This window comes from Dendropsophus ebraccatus, chromosome 12 (genome assembly GCF_027789765.1).
Source record: "Dendropsophus ebraccatus isolate aDenEbr1 chromosome 12, aDenEbr1.pat, whole genome shotgun sequence".
Lineage (NCBI taxonomy): Eukaryota > Metazoa > Chordata > Amphibia > Anura > Hylidae > Dendropsophus > Dendropsophus ebraccatus.
The window spans coordinates 68,075,092-68,090,259 of NC_091465.1; the positions used below are offsets into that span (position 1 = coordinate 68,075,092).

Here is a 15,168-nt window from a genome sequence, read left to right on the forward strand (position 1 = left end):
CCCTGTGTATTTAGTAATGCCTCCCCCCCCCCATCCAGTATATCCATCACCTCCGTATCCAGTAATGTGGCCCCTGTGTATTTAGTAATGCCCCCCCTTCCAGTATATCCCCCACCTCCGTATCCAGTAATGTGGCCCCTGTGTATTTAGTAATTCCCCCCATCCAGTATATCCCCCACCTCTGTATCCAGTAATGTGGCCCCTCTGTATCCAGTAATGCCCCCCCCCCAGTGTCCAGTACAGTAATGTGCCCCCTTCGTACCCAGTACTGTGCTGTCAAATGTTAGCACAACTTACACTTGACTTTAAAGCGTAACTGTCATTTCAGGGTCATTTTTCTGAAAACATTAAATATCAACAGTACAAGCGATTTTAAGAAACTCTGTAATAGGTTTTATGTACTAAAAGAGTTTTCTTCTGGACTGAAAAAGCAATCTCCCAGCCTCCCCCCTCACATCAGAAGAAGCAGGATTTCTGTGTCCATTATGTGGCTATGGAGAGGGGAGGGGCTGTGAGGAGTGACTGAGCACGGAGCAGTCCTGCACAGCACAACACCCTGCAATCTTCTCTCAGTAAGTTCATAGATAAGCACTGACCTTTCTGACACCTGAATCCAGCGTCTTAGCTGCCCAGAGAGTCTACAAACAGCTGACCTTCATGTCACCTCTTCCTGCTCCCTCATCTCCCTCAGCCCCTCCCCCCTTCATAGGCTTACAATGGAGAGAGCAGAGCCCGTCTTCACTGGCTTCTCTGTAATGAAGACGGATTTGCCTGATAATGCACAGATAAGAAGTCAGGGGGGGAGGCTGGGAAATTGCTTCTTGAGTACAGAAGGAGGCTTTTTTTGGCTGATGAAACCTATTACAGAGTTTCTTAAAATCGCTTATACTACTGATTTCTGCAATAAAAAAAAACCATGACAGTTACGCTTTAATGTTTATGTGGAAAAACAACATCACTTGCAGCTTTCTCCATAGGGAAAAACACTAAAGTCCCCCAAGATTTGTGAGAATGCAGAGATTTTCCCACAGATTACATACAACTCCATGACACTGTAGTCTTACTGCATAGAGCCACAGCAACACATGTATTTTTTGGATGGCTTCTTCCTTTAGAGATGGGGCTGTTGTGCCCACTCTGGGGGCTCCTCATCTAAATCCAGTGTAATCCCCTCATACTCTTCCCTAGTCATAGGAATGTCTTGTAGCTTGGAAAGAAGCAGCTTACATTGTGGTTAGACAAGGTAACACCACTCTGCCATTGTTTTATGCTCCCTACAAAAGGTGTACCTAATGTATGGGAATCTGAACGCAGGCTGGTGACTCTTCCCACTTTTATTGGTGTCATATCTGATTTCTTTATTATGTAAGTCAATGGAGAAAGGATCCTGCTGTGTGGCATACAGCAGCATCTGTTTACCACATGGATGGCGACCGTCAAGACCGCCAGCTGTTGCAGAAATACAACTCCCATCATGAAGCTTTGGCTGTCCAGGCATGATGGGAATTGTAGTTTTGCAACAGCTGGAGGGCCGAAGGTTCCCCACCTCTTGTTTAACCTAAACATTTTTATCCACTTCAACAGCATAAAACATATATCTTAAATATACACAAAAACATAGTGTGAACCCAGTCTAGTGGTGCCACGTTGTAGCTCCACATAGAGTTGTGACCTGCTATACTAATGTACGTGCAGCACTTGGAAAAACTAAACTGGGACATTTATGCCCCATCCTGAACTTTATAGTAGGGAGTACCATATATGACAGGAATTAAAGGGAAGTCACTTCTTTTCCGTTTCATTCTGATAACATAATAGATAGAGATTTTATGTGTTATGGTGTCCTATGAGGTTTTAACCATACCTATATTCTATGGCCAGATACCATCCAGCATTTTTCGGACAGTAAACACATTGTGGTGTACCACAAAGGGCGCTTCTTCAGGGTCTGGGTTTACCATAGTGGACGCCTCCTGAACCCCAAAGAACTAGAGATCCAGTTTCAGCATATTCTGGATGACACAAGCCCCCCACAAGTGGGAGAAGAGAAGCTAGCGGCTCTGACTGCTGGAGAGAGGTGAGAGGCTGGGCTCCATTGGAGGAACGGTGTGGCTGAGGACAAGGAGAGATGTGTCTGTGCTAGACAGTGATTATTCTGGTACAATATATACCTGAATATACCTGGACCCACGTTACATTACCCCCACATACTTGGGGCTGAGAGTACATCATAACCAATAAAGCCTATTAAAGATACACTATCCACCAAGTGATATGACACTTGCTCAGTGATAGGGTTGGGTGTTAAAATTACACTATGATATGTCTGGTGCCGCTAGAGCACAAGAGTATCTGCAGCTTTTAAAAGCTGGGGGTACAGGCCAGGCACCACCGAGCCACCAGCTTGTGAACACAATGTTAGGATATCATCGGACAGGACCTGTCCTAACCGGACCAGTTTAGGATGATCTGGAGCAACCTGCTGATAAAGCCACTAAGGATGACAGTAAGTTTCTTACCTTCTTACTCTGTGCTGGGATTTTAGGCATTTTGGGGCACTGGGTGGAGGTTTACCGCCCCCAGAGCACGGACTGACCAGGCACCGGGGATAAAGGTTAGAAACTTACCTTCATCCTCCGCTCCCTGTGTGCTGTAAGGACATATCAGCAGGTTAGATGCTTCTAGGTTTCCCTTTTAATATCATTCTGTGTATTTTATGTGTTACCTCTTTTATTGTCATGTTCTGATTACATTGATTCTTCCTTTCTTTAAGGACCACTTGGGCCCGAGCTCGCAGGTCTTACTTCCGCAGCGGGAAGAACCTGCAGTCTCTGGATGTTGTAGAGAGAGCTGCTTTCTTTGTCACCTTAGATGACAGTGAGCAGGGACTGCGCACAGAAGACCCAGTGAACTCCTTGGATGCCTATGCCAAATCTCTCCTACATGGGAAATGCTATGACAGGTCAGAAAGATGGTTCTCTTGTCTGTTGGAATAATTCCCTCTCCAGTTCTGCTCTCCTGGGCTGTGGATAAAGGACACTGATGTGAAGTATATCATGTGGATACTCACACCTAGCAGATAAAATTCCATGTGCCACATGCATATATCCTCAGCCATCTGTATATCTCCGGTGTTAACACCATTAAGCTTTTGGGGCTTTAACATATGAACCAAACCTGGCAACTTCTATACACCCCTTCAGTGCTCTCTAAAATCTTTGTCTGTAAGGGACTGACTTACATCTCTTCTGTTCTGTTACCTAGATGGTTTGATAAGTCGTTTTCCTTTGTGATATTCCAAAATGGAAAAGTGGGATTGAACGCTGAGCATTCATGGGCAGATGCACCCATCATCGGACATATGTGGGAGGTAAGAGCAGAAGAAGGGTAAAAACCATAAGCCCCGGGTTACTATTGTTTCCTGCCCCCCTCAGTAATTACAGCAGTTTCATTAGGACACATGTTAACAGCAACCAACCCTGTGACATTTTTCATAGAAAAAAACTGTGTTGCACAACCTGCCGCTCTCCAGCTATTGCAGAACTACAATTGCCATCATGCCTGGATCTTCTTGGCTGTCCAGGCATGATGGGAATTGTAATTCTGCAACAGCCACAGGTTGTGCACCCCTGGACTAAAGGAAGAGTATCTTACAGTAGTCAGATCATAAAGCAACACATATGGTAAAAGGTCAGTGCCACCTAGTGGCCATAAAGGAACAAACCAAGTAGCAGATGTACTAGAGATACTTCTCCGCAGAAATGTTTGTAGTAAATCTTCCACTTACCTTGGATAAAGTCCACAGTACCTTGGATAAAGCGTGTTCTGCAGTTAATATGAATAATACACTTACTGCACTGTATTCGATCTTATAATAACATCTAACATCTAGATTCAATCTATGATAATATCTAACTTTATCACTTTATTGCCCCCTTTCTTTTCCTCCCAGGCAATGCTGGCCACAGATTGCTTTCAGCTTGGGTACAACGATGAAGGTCACTGCAAGGGGCAAGCAGATGCCACATTGCTGTTACCACAGAGATTACAATGGGAAATTCCCAATGAGGTGGGTCTGGTTTGATGGTTGCAATAGACATACATTTGAGGAATCTTTTCCAATGTGTTAGAGTACCTGTCATTAAAAATAAGTTATTGATCGCAGGGGGTCTCACTGACACCCGCTCTGGTCAGTAGATATAGCCTGGGAGAGAGCGCGGTGGCATTGCAATCCACTCCCTGGTTGTATCTCCTGATCGGATACCCGATGCGATCAATAAATTTTGACATGCCTGATGACATGTCCAAAGTTATTTTTATTGACAGGTACTCTTTAATTCATTGAGAGAACTCACTACATTCATGCACCTGAATGGGCCCCTAGTCTCTAAGCTCCATAGCATCTGCTATGGCTGTAGATATATACAAGTTCATCCATTCCATTGTATGTTGCCTGCTTCCCACCTCTTCTCCTTTTACCCTCAATGTTATGTGAGGATGTTATTCTTACGATTTTCCTTTCTCTAACAGTGCCAAGAAATCATCCACAGTTCACTAAAAGTCGCCCAAGCTATAGCAGACGATGTTGATTTTCACACTTTTCCCTTCAAAGACTTTGGCAAAGGTTTAATAAAGAAGTGTAAGACCAGCCCTGACGCTTTCATCCAGATTGCTCTGCAGTTGGCACACTATAGGGTGAGGCTCCGAGGATTTCCATCATGCTGACGTCTTGTTTTTTGTTGTTGGTTTATGAAATATTTTCAGATTTCACCTTCACATATGTTGGAAAATTACTGCCAGCCATTGCAGCTATAGTCCCATAATGCATTGGTGTGCAGCTTAAAGCCTAATAGTTAAGATATGGATAGACATGGGATGGAATTTCTGCCGATTATACCTTTAGATTTGCACAGGTGCAATTCTACAAAGAATTTGTTGGCAGGCAAGTAGATAAGATTTTACATAGTTACATAGGGAGAAAAATCCCTTCTTGGCTCCAAATCTGGCAACCAGAATAAATCCCCCGATCACTGACCCTTCTTCAGAATCGATTAATATAACCTTTAATATTATTCCACATTAGTCTCACTACTCTTACAGTAAAGAATCCCCCTTTTTTTCGTTTAGATGATTCCCCCTTGTTATAGATACAATCCTGGGTATAACTAGGTCATGGCAGAGTTTTATGTACTGCTCCATGATATATTTAGACCCCTCAGGGGTCTTTTTTTTTCTAACCCCAATTGTGGTAATCTTTCTGGGTACTATAGTCCCCCCTTTCTATTTATTGGCTGTCTGTGAACCCTCTCTCTCTTTCTTGTACACTGGTGCTGTATTCTATGTGCGGGCTTACTAGTGATTTGTACAATGGTAGAACTACAAGATCATTAAGAAATAGCTTACAGAGATTAGAGCTTAAAACTGACTCCTGTGGTCCCAAACTAGTCACAATGACCTCTAGTGTTGACCCCTGTGGTGCCCTACTAGTCACAATGACCTCCAGTGCTGACCCCTGTGGTACCCCACTAGCCACAATGACCTCCAGTGATGACTCCTGTGGTACCCCACTCCCACTATTTACCATGACCTCTAATACTGATGCCTGTGGTACCCCACTAGTCACAATGACCTCCTCTAATACTGACCCCTGTGGTACCCCACTACTCACAGTGACCTCCTCTAATAGTGACCCCTGTGGTACCCCACTAGTCACAGTGACCTCTCTAATACTGACCTCTGTGGTACCCCACTACTCACAGTGACCTCCTCTAATACTGACCCCTGTGGTACCTTACTAGTCACATTGACATCCATTGATGTCTCCTGTGCTGCCTCACTTGTCACAGTGACCTCCAGTGAGGACTCCTGTAGTACCCCACTCCCACTATTCACAATAGCCTCTAATACTGACCCCTGTGCTACCCCACTAGTCACAATGGCCTGCAGTGCTGACCCCGGTGGTACCCCACTAGTCATATTGACCTGCAGTGCTGACCCTGGTAGTACCGCACTATTCACAATGACATAATCATAGTTTGTACCCTTCAGCCATTTTTTTTTCTTTTAAGGATAAAGGAAAATTCTGCCTAACATATGAAGCTTCCATGACAAGACTTTTTAGAGAAGGAAGAACAGAAACTGTGCGTTCGTGTACTCAAGAGTCCTCAAACTTCGTCAAAGCCATGATGGAGCCCTCAAAAACAGTGAGCAGATAAATAAGGCTGAATTAATATTATGTTTGTAATATCCATTTCAAGTATACACTGCTTCCAGCACAAAACTTATCCATAAGTCTCTGTTTACCCAACATGAACCATAAGACTAGACTGGTATGGAAAAACATGGTCCATAATCTTAATCCCTTAGTAACTAGACCAATTTTCATTTTTGCACTTTTGCTTTTTCTTCCTCATGTTTTTAAGGCTATAGCATTTGAATTATTTAACCAACAAACCCATATGGGTTCTCAGTTTTTGAAACATCAATTGTATTTTCCATAAAATATGCTTAGAGACCAGGGAAGATTTAAACTTTTATTAGGGATTATGATATATATTAAAACACTTTTTTTTTTACATTCATTTGTAGCGCCTACCAAGGGACTTCTATGAGCAATGCCATGATTGCTCATAGCTATCAATGCAGTACCTACATACTGCATTGATCAATGTTATTTTCACTCCCATGGATGGCATTTAAAAGCCATTTAAATGCCGCTGTCAGTTTTGACAGCAGCATTTAAAGGGTTAATTAGCTGACACGGAGGATCTCTGATAGCACCTGGGAGTGGCTTGGTACTAAGAGGGCTCATGGCTCTGTACCTACTTAGTACCCTCTGTACCCCTTACCAGGTACGTCATGGCTCCTTAAAGGGTTGCTTTTATTCTAGAATGGAGATAAACATGACATGTTCATTTTCTTTATGCTGCCATTATGCCATTGTCTTACCCCAAATGTGTTTAGATCACGTCAGTACAGAAGACACTGCTATTCATCTTGTAGCAGTTTTTGCTATTAATGTAGATGGAGTAGATCAGTAACTATACCCCTTTCCTGCTGACAGAATGAAGAGAGACTGAAACTTTTTAGAGCAGCTGCGGAGAAGCATCAGTTGCTGTACAGAAATGCGATGACCGGGGCTGGGATCGATCGGCATCTCTTCTGTCTCTATGTAGTGTCTAAATACCTTGGAGTGGACTCCCCTTTCCTGAGAGAGGTATATAATACTGAGAAAAGGAAACCACCTGCCCCTGACTATATCTTATATAGAGCCCAGTTAGTAACCTGTAATGTTGCTGTCTTTCTTTTTCTAGGTTCTCTCTGAGCCCTGGCGCCTCTCCACCAGCCAGACTCCTATTCAGCAAGTGGAGCTATTCGACTTAGTCAATCACCCAGAATACGTCTCATGTGGCGGTGGCTTTGGACCTGTAAGTAACAAGATGTAAATGATGCAAAGGCTCGTTCATCATCTGTTTGGTCCTTATAAAGCATTGCTGTCATTTATACGAGCGCAGGAGGACATGCATTTACAGAAGCTTTCCATCTCCCTTGTGTCCAGTATTTAAAGGGAGACTGACTAGCATGCATACACAAAACAGTACAGGGTAGTCTTGGTATTAATGCAGCTACATGTGTCACAAGAAGTGTGAATGTGCGCCCAGCCGAAGTAGCTGCAGGCAGACAAAGGGTCTATTTGTAAAAATCTTCGAGCTTTATTAATTTATTTTTCTGACACAACAATGTTACTTTTATGGATACTTTTTTTTTTTTTTTTTTAAATAGGAAAAATCTTTATTTCGAAATTAATAGAAACTATCACATACTTCTTACATCATAAACACCATCTCATTGACAAAATTTATAATCTGTTCAATTCCATTTTTCAGTTTTAAAAATTCTTAACCCAAGAAATAAAAGTATCCCCCAGGCCAAACTCCTCAAGGGTACTCCACGGAGAGCCCCACTCCACCCTGTCGAAGGCTTTCATTGCGTCCAATGACAGGATGGAGTGGGGGAGATCTTCCTCCAACTGAATGTTGGCAAATACCCTAGCGACATTGTCCGCTGCAACCGCCCTGGGATAAACCCTGTCTGCTTTGGACCAATCAATTGCGGAGCCAGGGGTCTATTTGTCACTCTTGTTACACCCAGTAGCTGCTAGTGACAAATGTGTATTCATGCTAACCGGCCGTAACATATAACGTTACTTCTACCTGATATTTAGCTGGTCGTACACTACAGAAAGCTGTTCCTCCTGACTTTCCTAAACACGTGCACACTTGGCTTGGCAGAACGTGCATGTGTTCTGAACGTGAAAAGGAAGCAAGCCGCTGCCAGAGACCTCTGATTGTGGTTTATCTTGTCTGAAAACAAAGGGATGAAACGCATTGAAATCCAGCAGCCTGGTCCTTCTTTTTCCTGACATCTGCTCCTAAAAGGGGGACAGGGGATGCCTGCTGACTCTGATGTCTTTGGTTTGCCTTCTCATGCTTTATCCTGTTATTAATTGTGAATGAAAAGAAAGCACAGGTTATGTGAAGTCACATTGTTTGTCCCATAATCCAGTCTGTAGCTGTAAAATCGAGCATATAACATACACTCCACAACTCAGAAACAGGAGTCTACTGTATCACAGAGCTTCTAAGAAAAACATGGAGTATGTGACTGGAAGTGCATCCTTTGTGCTTCATGGGGAGCTGTGTAGTGGCTATGAGTGTACTCAGTAATGTATCTTTATTAAGGGGGTATTCTGAACTGAGAAAATTATCCCCTAGCCCCAGAACATGGGATAGCATGCTGATGAATGAGGGTCCGATTGCTGATCACAAGATTTGAGGAAAATTGTACCCCAATAAATGGAGGCTGGCGCATATTTACTGCGCTCCATTCTGTCTCTTTGAGGGTTTCTGAAGATCTCACTAATATCCTTATATTATTAGATCTGTCATGGGTACAGGTTTTCTTTTAGATGTAAATGAGTAGTGGAGTTGATAGCAGAAACAGTGCGATTTGTCCTTGTGCCGATGGGGCCTTTTTGCGGCTCGTACTACTCTTGTAGTAAATACCAATAGCGTTTTTGTCGGTGATTGCATGTCCTCAATGTTTTACAGGCTCTGGTATCCCCTTCATGTGTATTCCTAATACAATGCCTGTAGTGTTCTTGTCTCTCAGTCCGTTTCCTGTTTTTACAGGTGGCCGATGATGGATACGGGGTCTCCTACATTATTGTTGGTGAAAATCTTATCAACTTCCATGTGTCCTGCAAATTCTCCAGCCACGAGACAGTGAGTTACTTGACTCTCTGCCAGAGAGAGAATCCTCCTCCTGAATCAGCCCACATAGTTGTGTTATATAGCCTGCTTTACCATCACGTCTGTTGCTAGCATATTAGCACTTGGTATTTTCTCTGAGAGTCTTTCATGTTAGCAGTCACCAGCTCCACCCTGTTATTAGTATACACACCTCAGGATCCGCACACTCACTGGGGAAATAGGAAGTTGTCAAAAGAAAAAAAAACACTTTACAGTATATGTACTGGCCATTTCTAGGAGCCAGCAATGCCACTCTATAAGGATTGATGTACACTGGGAAATAAAAGGTCCAGTAAACGCATTGCAGCTGTGTGATCTGCCTCGTGTTACACATCACTTGAGGATAATTTCATACCCTTTTCTCCTCCCAGTATTCATAATAGAACTTCCTAGTAGTTATAACCATGCACCTTCCATCCATCTAGATGTAAATATTAAATCCCCCAGTAGTCACATCAGGTATCCCCCAAACCTCCCACCTTGTTGCAGTTTTCCTGTTGTCACAGCAGCCCACCAGTTGCTCGGTTGTCAGACAATCTCTCTGATAGCCCCTACTTCCCCAATAATCTCAGCACACCCACACTTCCTAAGTGACAGCTCGGATCGTAAAGCCAAAAGCCAAATACAAGAGCAAACTGATTTATTAGTGACAATGTTGTCAGTTGAAGGGATTTACCAGGACAGTCACTAAACCACTAGAGCACTTTCCATGACCAAGAACATACACCAACCTTCCATGTGACTGTGTAAAGTGTGTCTGTCATAGCGGCCACTGCCAGATCAGCTGTGAACTCCTCCCTTCATCTGGAAGTTTGTGTCTCCGTGGCTATGAACCACACCATGCCAGAAATGCATGAAACCTCAGTTGGATCAGAATGGAAGTCACGTTTATTTCCATCACAGAGTGGTTCGTAGCCATAGAGACTTGAACTTCCGGATGAAGAGAGGAATTCAACGCTGATCCGGCAGTGGCCGTCATGACAGGTACGCTTTAAGGTTGGGCCATATATTGTTTAGTTCTGGAGAATCCCTTTAATTTTGCATTTTCTTTAGGAAATGTTTTTACTTTTACAGGTAGATATTATATACTACATATTCTATAAATTCCACTGTTGGATAAGGAATTCCATTGTGTGCCACAATTTAGCATTGTCTTCTACGCAGAATATTGCATAAGGCTAGGTTTACATCAGTTCTGTGCCTTACATTAGTTTTTTTGGGAGGAAAGAAAAACTGATAGCTGAAAAAAGGATAAAAAACACTTGGTAGTCTTCACTTTTCAGGACCATCATAAGCAGGGAAACAAATGTAAGAAAGCGTGTCAAAAGTTTTGATAAGTCAGGGCCTGGTTGTTTAGACCCGCATTCGACGGATTCTATAAGTCTAAGGAGCCGGTCTTTTGCAGCCACATGGGGTGACCAGGGAGAGAAGCACTTAGATGCGCGCTTCTTTCTGGCTATTTGTGGGGATGGGAACAACTGACCAAAACGTTTTACATGTCTGTGTGACATATCAGAAGTGCCAGTAATGCATTGTAGTATACATTTTTAAAGTATAAAAGTGTATACCACCGGCCTATGGCACTAAATGAGATGCGAATCCAGCCTTCAGCTCAGTGTCCTGCTCCCTATGAGTCCTCTACACTGATTTGCATTATAACCTGGTTACAATCCCATGCCCTGTGTACTCTGAGTGCTGTCACCCTCGCATTAATCCGCCCATTTTCCCTCTCTGCAGGATTCCCACCGTTTTGGCAGACACATTCGACAAGCCCTGCTCGATATTCTGAGCCTGTTCAAGCTGGAGAAGATATAAAATATTTCCTCTCTCGCCAGTCTTTCAAACATCTTTCAAGTAACCCCTCAAGGAGCAAGAAAAAAATAAGCATCAACAAATTGCTGCCAAATACAGGGACCATTGCGTTATTTTACAGCCACAAAGACATACAATAACTCAGCAGACGGTGAGCTGCCTTACATGCAGTACAATCATGGCAGCAAGGGCCTGTCCGGTGCAGGGATCTCTGGGGACGAGGAAGGCCTACCTGATACAGTCCTATGGCTGACGGCTTATTGTATGAAGTGCAATGTGGGGTGCTAGAGACTGGACAAGTCCCATGTGTGAGCTGGTGCCTTATATGTTCTGTCTAAGTTCTTATTGCTTATAGTGAAGTGTGCCGCACAGCAATGCAATCGTTTTTTTTTTGTTTTTTTTTTACCTTGCACATGTGAACCATTCCACCTCCGGCTATAACCGTTTACTTTCCTGGGTTTCACCGTACATACCTCTAGGTTGGTTATTTTTCATAAGTTATATTCTTGGCTTGCTTTATCGTTGTAGTAACTTTACAGGAGTGTTTGATCTGCGTTTCATGGTTTTTTTTTTTTATTGTTTTTGTGCCATTATTCAGTTCACATGACCAGTCTTTGTTTTCTAATCTATTTATGCAGACTCTTCTGCTAAACTTAAAGGGGACTTTCATCTGTTACACAGAAGTTCACATGGGTGTTGGTTTATGGGCTATTTATCTGTATCGGTTCTCGGTATGCTTCTATTAGCTCAGAGATAGCCCTCCCATGATGGTAGCGTTCGTTTCAGTGGCTCCTACTAGCACATACACAATACAGGACCACTAAATGAATGGTGTTATTGAAGTAGCGCTGTATTGAGGATTCGCCATTAGAGGTAATTCGTCCTTCGTCATAATATGGAGACATTTTACATTCCATATCGTGCCAAGCCCAGCCATAGCTCCCCTGACTTTGGGTTGGGTACTATAGGATCCTGTTCAGTCAGAGCACTCCATTCATTCTTTATGGGACTTTCGACCATTGCCCAGTTCTGTGCTCAGTAATGGAAGCCCCATAGAGAATAAATGGAGTGGATGCTCAGTGAGCTCTGTTCAGTAGTATGCTCAGTATACCTGTGGCCTCAGGATTGGCGGGACTCCCTGCAGTCAGACCCCTACCAACCTACTAGATATTACCTATTCTGTGGATAACTTGCTGACATGAATACCCCTTTACGAAATTGTTCCCAGCTCGCAGACCCCATGTCATTGAGTCGTGTAAGATGGAATTCCCCTTTAAATTTTGTCATAGCTTTGTGGTAGTTTACTAAATTGAGATATGTTGCTGTTAGAGCCACTGATTCCAATGCTATTTGCCTTATTTAAAGGGAGGATACAGAAATGTATAAGTCTAACAGAAACATTTAGGATAATGGACAGAATGGAGATCTGAGCTAAAACTGTGATTATAGGCCTACACCAAACCTCCTACTTATATTTACGGGATCGTAGGGGATCTTTATAGTAAGAGAATAACAAAAAGACACAATCAAAGCACTTTTCACGTTAAATAGCTGGGAATTCACTTTCCCCAAATCACTAGATACTATAATAGTGGTTTATATATAAGAAAGTACACAGAGTATATATGTCATGTGTGTGAACTTTCAGGCAAAACCAAAAAGGTAAACTTTCTGACTAGATACGGGCCAGTAGATCCCTCCTCTGTTCCTCCAAGATGATGGCATTATCTACATGACCCCATAACTGAGATATCCAGGTTCCTGTCTTTTGCGACCCACACACTCATGCGAAGATAAAACTGGATTTTGGACAATCACCTGAATGATGGGTATTGTACATTGATGGCCTCTATCGGTATAAAGAGCAGGCATGATTATACGGATCTATGCAATGCTGTATGGTTATTTTATAGGTTTAGAGGTGTTACAATGAAGCAGATCACCGGGGTCCATGGCCAGTACACCTACAGGGTAAGTCTTTGAATCAACACCAGGTTCTCATAAGATGCACAGTGGTTGATCTCTTGCACATTCCGTGCACAATGTCTAAGGGTTGGGGTGAGGTCACGTATCTGAGAATAATCTGCAATTGCAAAGGATTGCAAAATGATTCAGACTTGGCAAAGCCAAAACGGGTGAAAACCTTTTTTTATTGCTGTGTTGTATTAATTTGGGGGGGTAAATCCACACTTGAGGCCGGCTTGTTTCCTATCATTTCCACTGCTGATTCTTGGGTTTAATTTTACCTCATTTTTATTGTTCATTTTACTTGAGCTTTGATCTTTTTGCTTCCTTCTTGATCTGTTATATAGACTTTGTTGTACATGATTTCTTGTTTCGCACTTACATCATTTAGATTCTTATCCTATATAGAGTGTATACATATATTCTATGTCCTGAGCCAGTGCAATCCAGTGCAATGACATCTGTGTAGTGACACCAGTGACTGTGCAGCCAGTAATTTCACTAGTGACTCCGGTGAAGGGACGGCCTATCATTTCACTAGTGACACTAGTGAGGCCTATTACATCACCAGTGATACCAGTGAGGCCTATTACATCACCAGTGACAGCAACGAGAGGACAGCCTATTATTTCACCAGTGATACCAGTGAGGCCCATCATTTCACTAGTGATACCAGTGAGACCTATCATTTCACTATTGACACCAAGGAGAAATCAGCTTGATACTAGTAAGGCCTATCATTCCACAAATGATACCAAGGGGAAGCTAGCCCGCCGTTCTGCTAGTGACACCAGTGAAGAGGCTGCTGCGATTTCTCTAGTGACACCAGTGAAGAGGCTTCTGCGATTTCTCTAGTGACACCAGTAAGCAGATTCCTATAAGTTCACAAGTGATATCGGTAAGGGATCAGCTATCATTTCACTAGTGGGGCCTATTGTCCAATAAGGACATAAGTTAGTCCGTCATTTCGTTGGTGACACCACTGAGGAGACTGCTGTGATACCCATCAATACAATAAGGAAACAAGTTGTATATGCCATAAATCTGATTGGTGCAAATTTTCTCAGACCCCGATCTACGTCCCCGTCAGAGAAGGCGAGAGCATGTATGTCCTTCTCCTTTATAATCTATGGGAGCAGTGGATAAATATGTGCGAGCATATACAATGGGGAGTGAAGGCCTGTGTACTGTCATCCTCTACACCAGGAACAGACATGCCCCCCACAGTTAAGGTATTTCAGGCATATCCACTGTTTTTAAAGGAACGTTACTTCCTGACTATATCCCAAAAAATTCTCATTGTGTTGTCCTGTGCGGGTCTGGAGTCTTGCAGGGAGAGGTCAGAGGCTTTATTACAGGCTCAGTTTTAGTTGTATTCATTGAGGGCTATATATATATATATTGTAGGAAAACCTCATATAATCTCCAGTACTGCCATCTACATAGTGTGGCGTCACTAACTAAATCGCTGTCATTTTATATAGGACAACATTACAGTGACAATATTACATGTCATACAGTTCTATATTTGCACATCAGAGCGACCTATGGAAAGGCTTTTGCATGAGTCCAACATTGTTCCTTTATATATTAATACGCTTTTTTTTTTATTACATACAATTTGCTTTTCGGTGTTACTTGCATTTATTGTTCTTGTTAAGAAAAAAAAACTTTGTATATTTTTGTTCTTTTGCCATTATCAATGCAATTTCAATTTGGGAAGGACTTGAGGGCAATAAAAAGCCTATGTTTAAAGTGTAATGTGTGCTGTCTATCAGGGGCGTAGCTAATGGCTGATGGGCCCTGGTGCAAAATTTTAGCTTGGGGCCCCCCATCTCACCCGATCAGGCAAAATCATATCTAACGTTATATCCAATTACTCTAATGTGCCACCATGTTCTAATGCACTGTCACTGCCTCCACCTCATGTACTGCACTACTGCCCCCTATAAATAATGGACTGTACTGTGTCATTGTCTAATCATTGTTTTCCAATCTTTGACTCTCCAGCTGAAAAACTACAACTCTCATCATGAACTGCCAGTTGGAAACGATGGGGGTTGTAGTGCTGCAGTCTGAA

General features: G+C 42.7%; 1 protein-coding gene across 5 annotated transcripts in view; it reads left to right on the plus strand.

Annotated features, from left to right (window-relative positions):
* LOC138769910 (carnitine O-palmitoyltransferase 1, liver isoform-like) overlaps positions 1-14,849 on the plus strand; it is a 43,734-nt gene extending 28,885 nt beyond the window's left edge. For 4 of the 5 annotated variants that reach the window (XM_069948644.1, XM_069948643.1, XM_069948645.1 and 1 more), the window contains exons 10-19: positions 1,882-2,077; positions 2,774-2,962; positions 3,265-3,370; positions 3,953-4,069; positions 4,531-4,695; positions 6,069-6,203; positions 7,064-7,216; positions 7,314-7,427; positions 9,192-9,284; positions 11,049-14,849. In XM_069948644.1, coding sequence (XP_069804745.1) covers positions 1,882-2,077; positions 2,774-2,962; positions 3,265-3,370; positions 3,953-4,069; positions 4,531-4,695; positions 6,069-6,203; positions 7,064-7,216; positions 7,314-7,427; positions 9,192-9,284; positions 11,049-11,126 — 1,346 coding nt within the window. In that variant the 3' untranslated portion in view covers positions 11,127-14,849. The remainder of the gene's footprint in view (positions 1-1,881; positions 2,078-2,773; positions 2,963-3,264; positions 3,371-3,952; positions 4,070-4,530; positions 4,696-6,068; positions 6,204-7,063; positions 7,217-7,313; positions 7,428-9,191; positions 9,285-11,048) is intronic. The other variant, XR_011359347.1, reaches the window with a different exon arrangement.
* Positions 14,850-15,168: the final 319 nt, after the last annotated feature.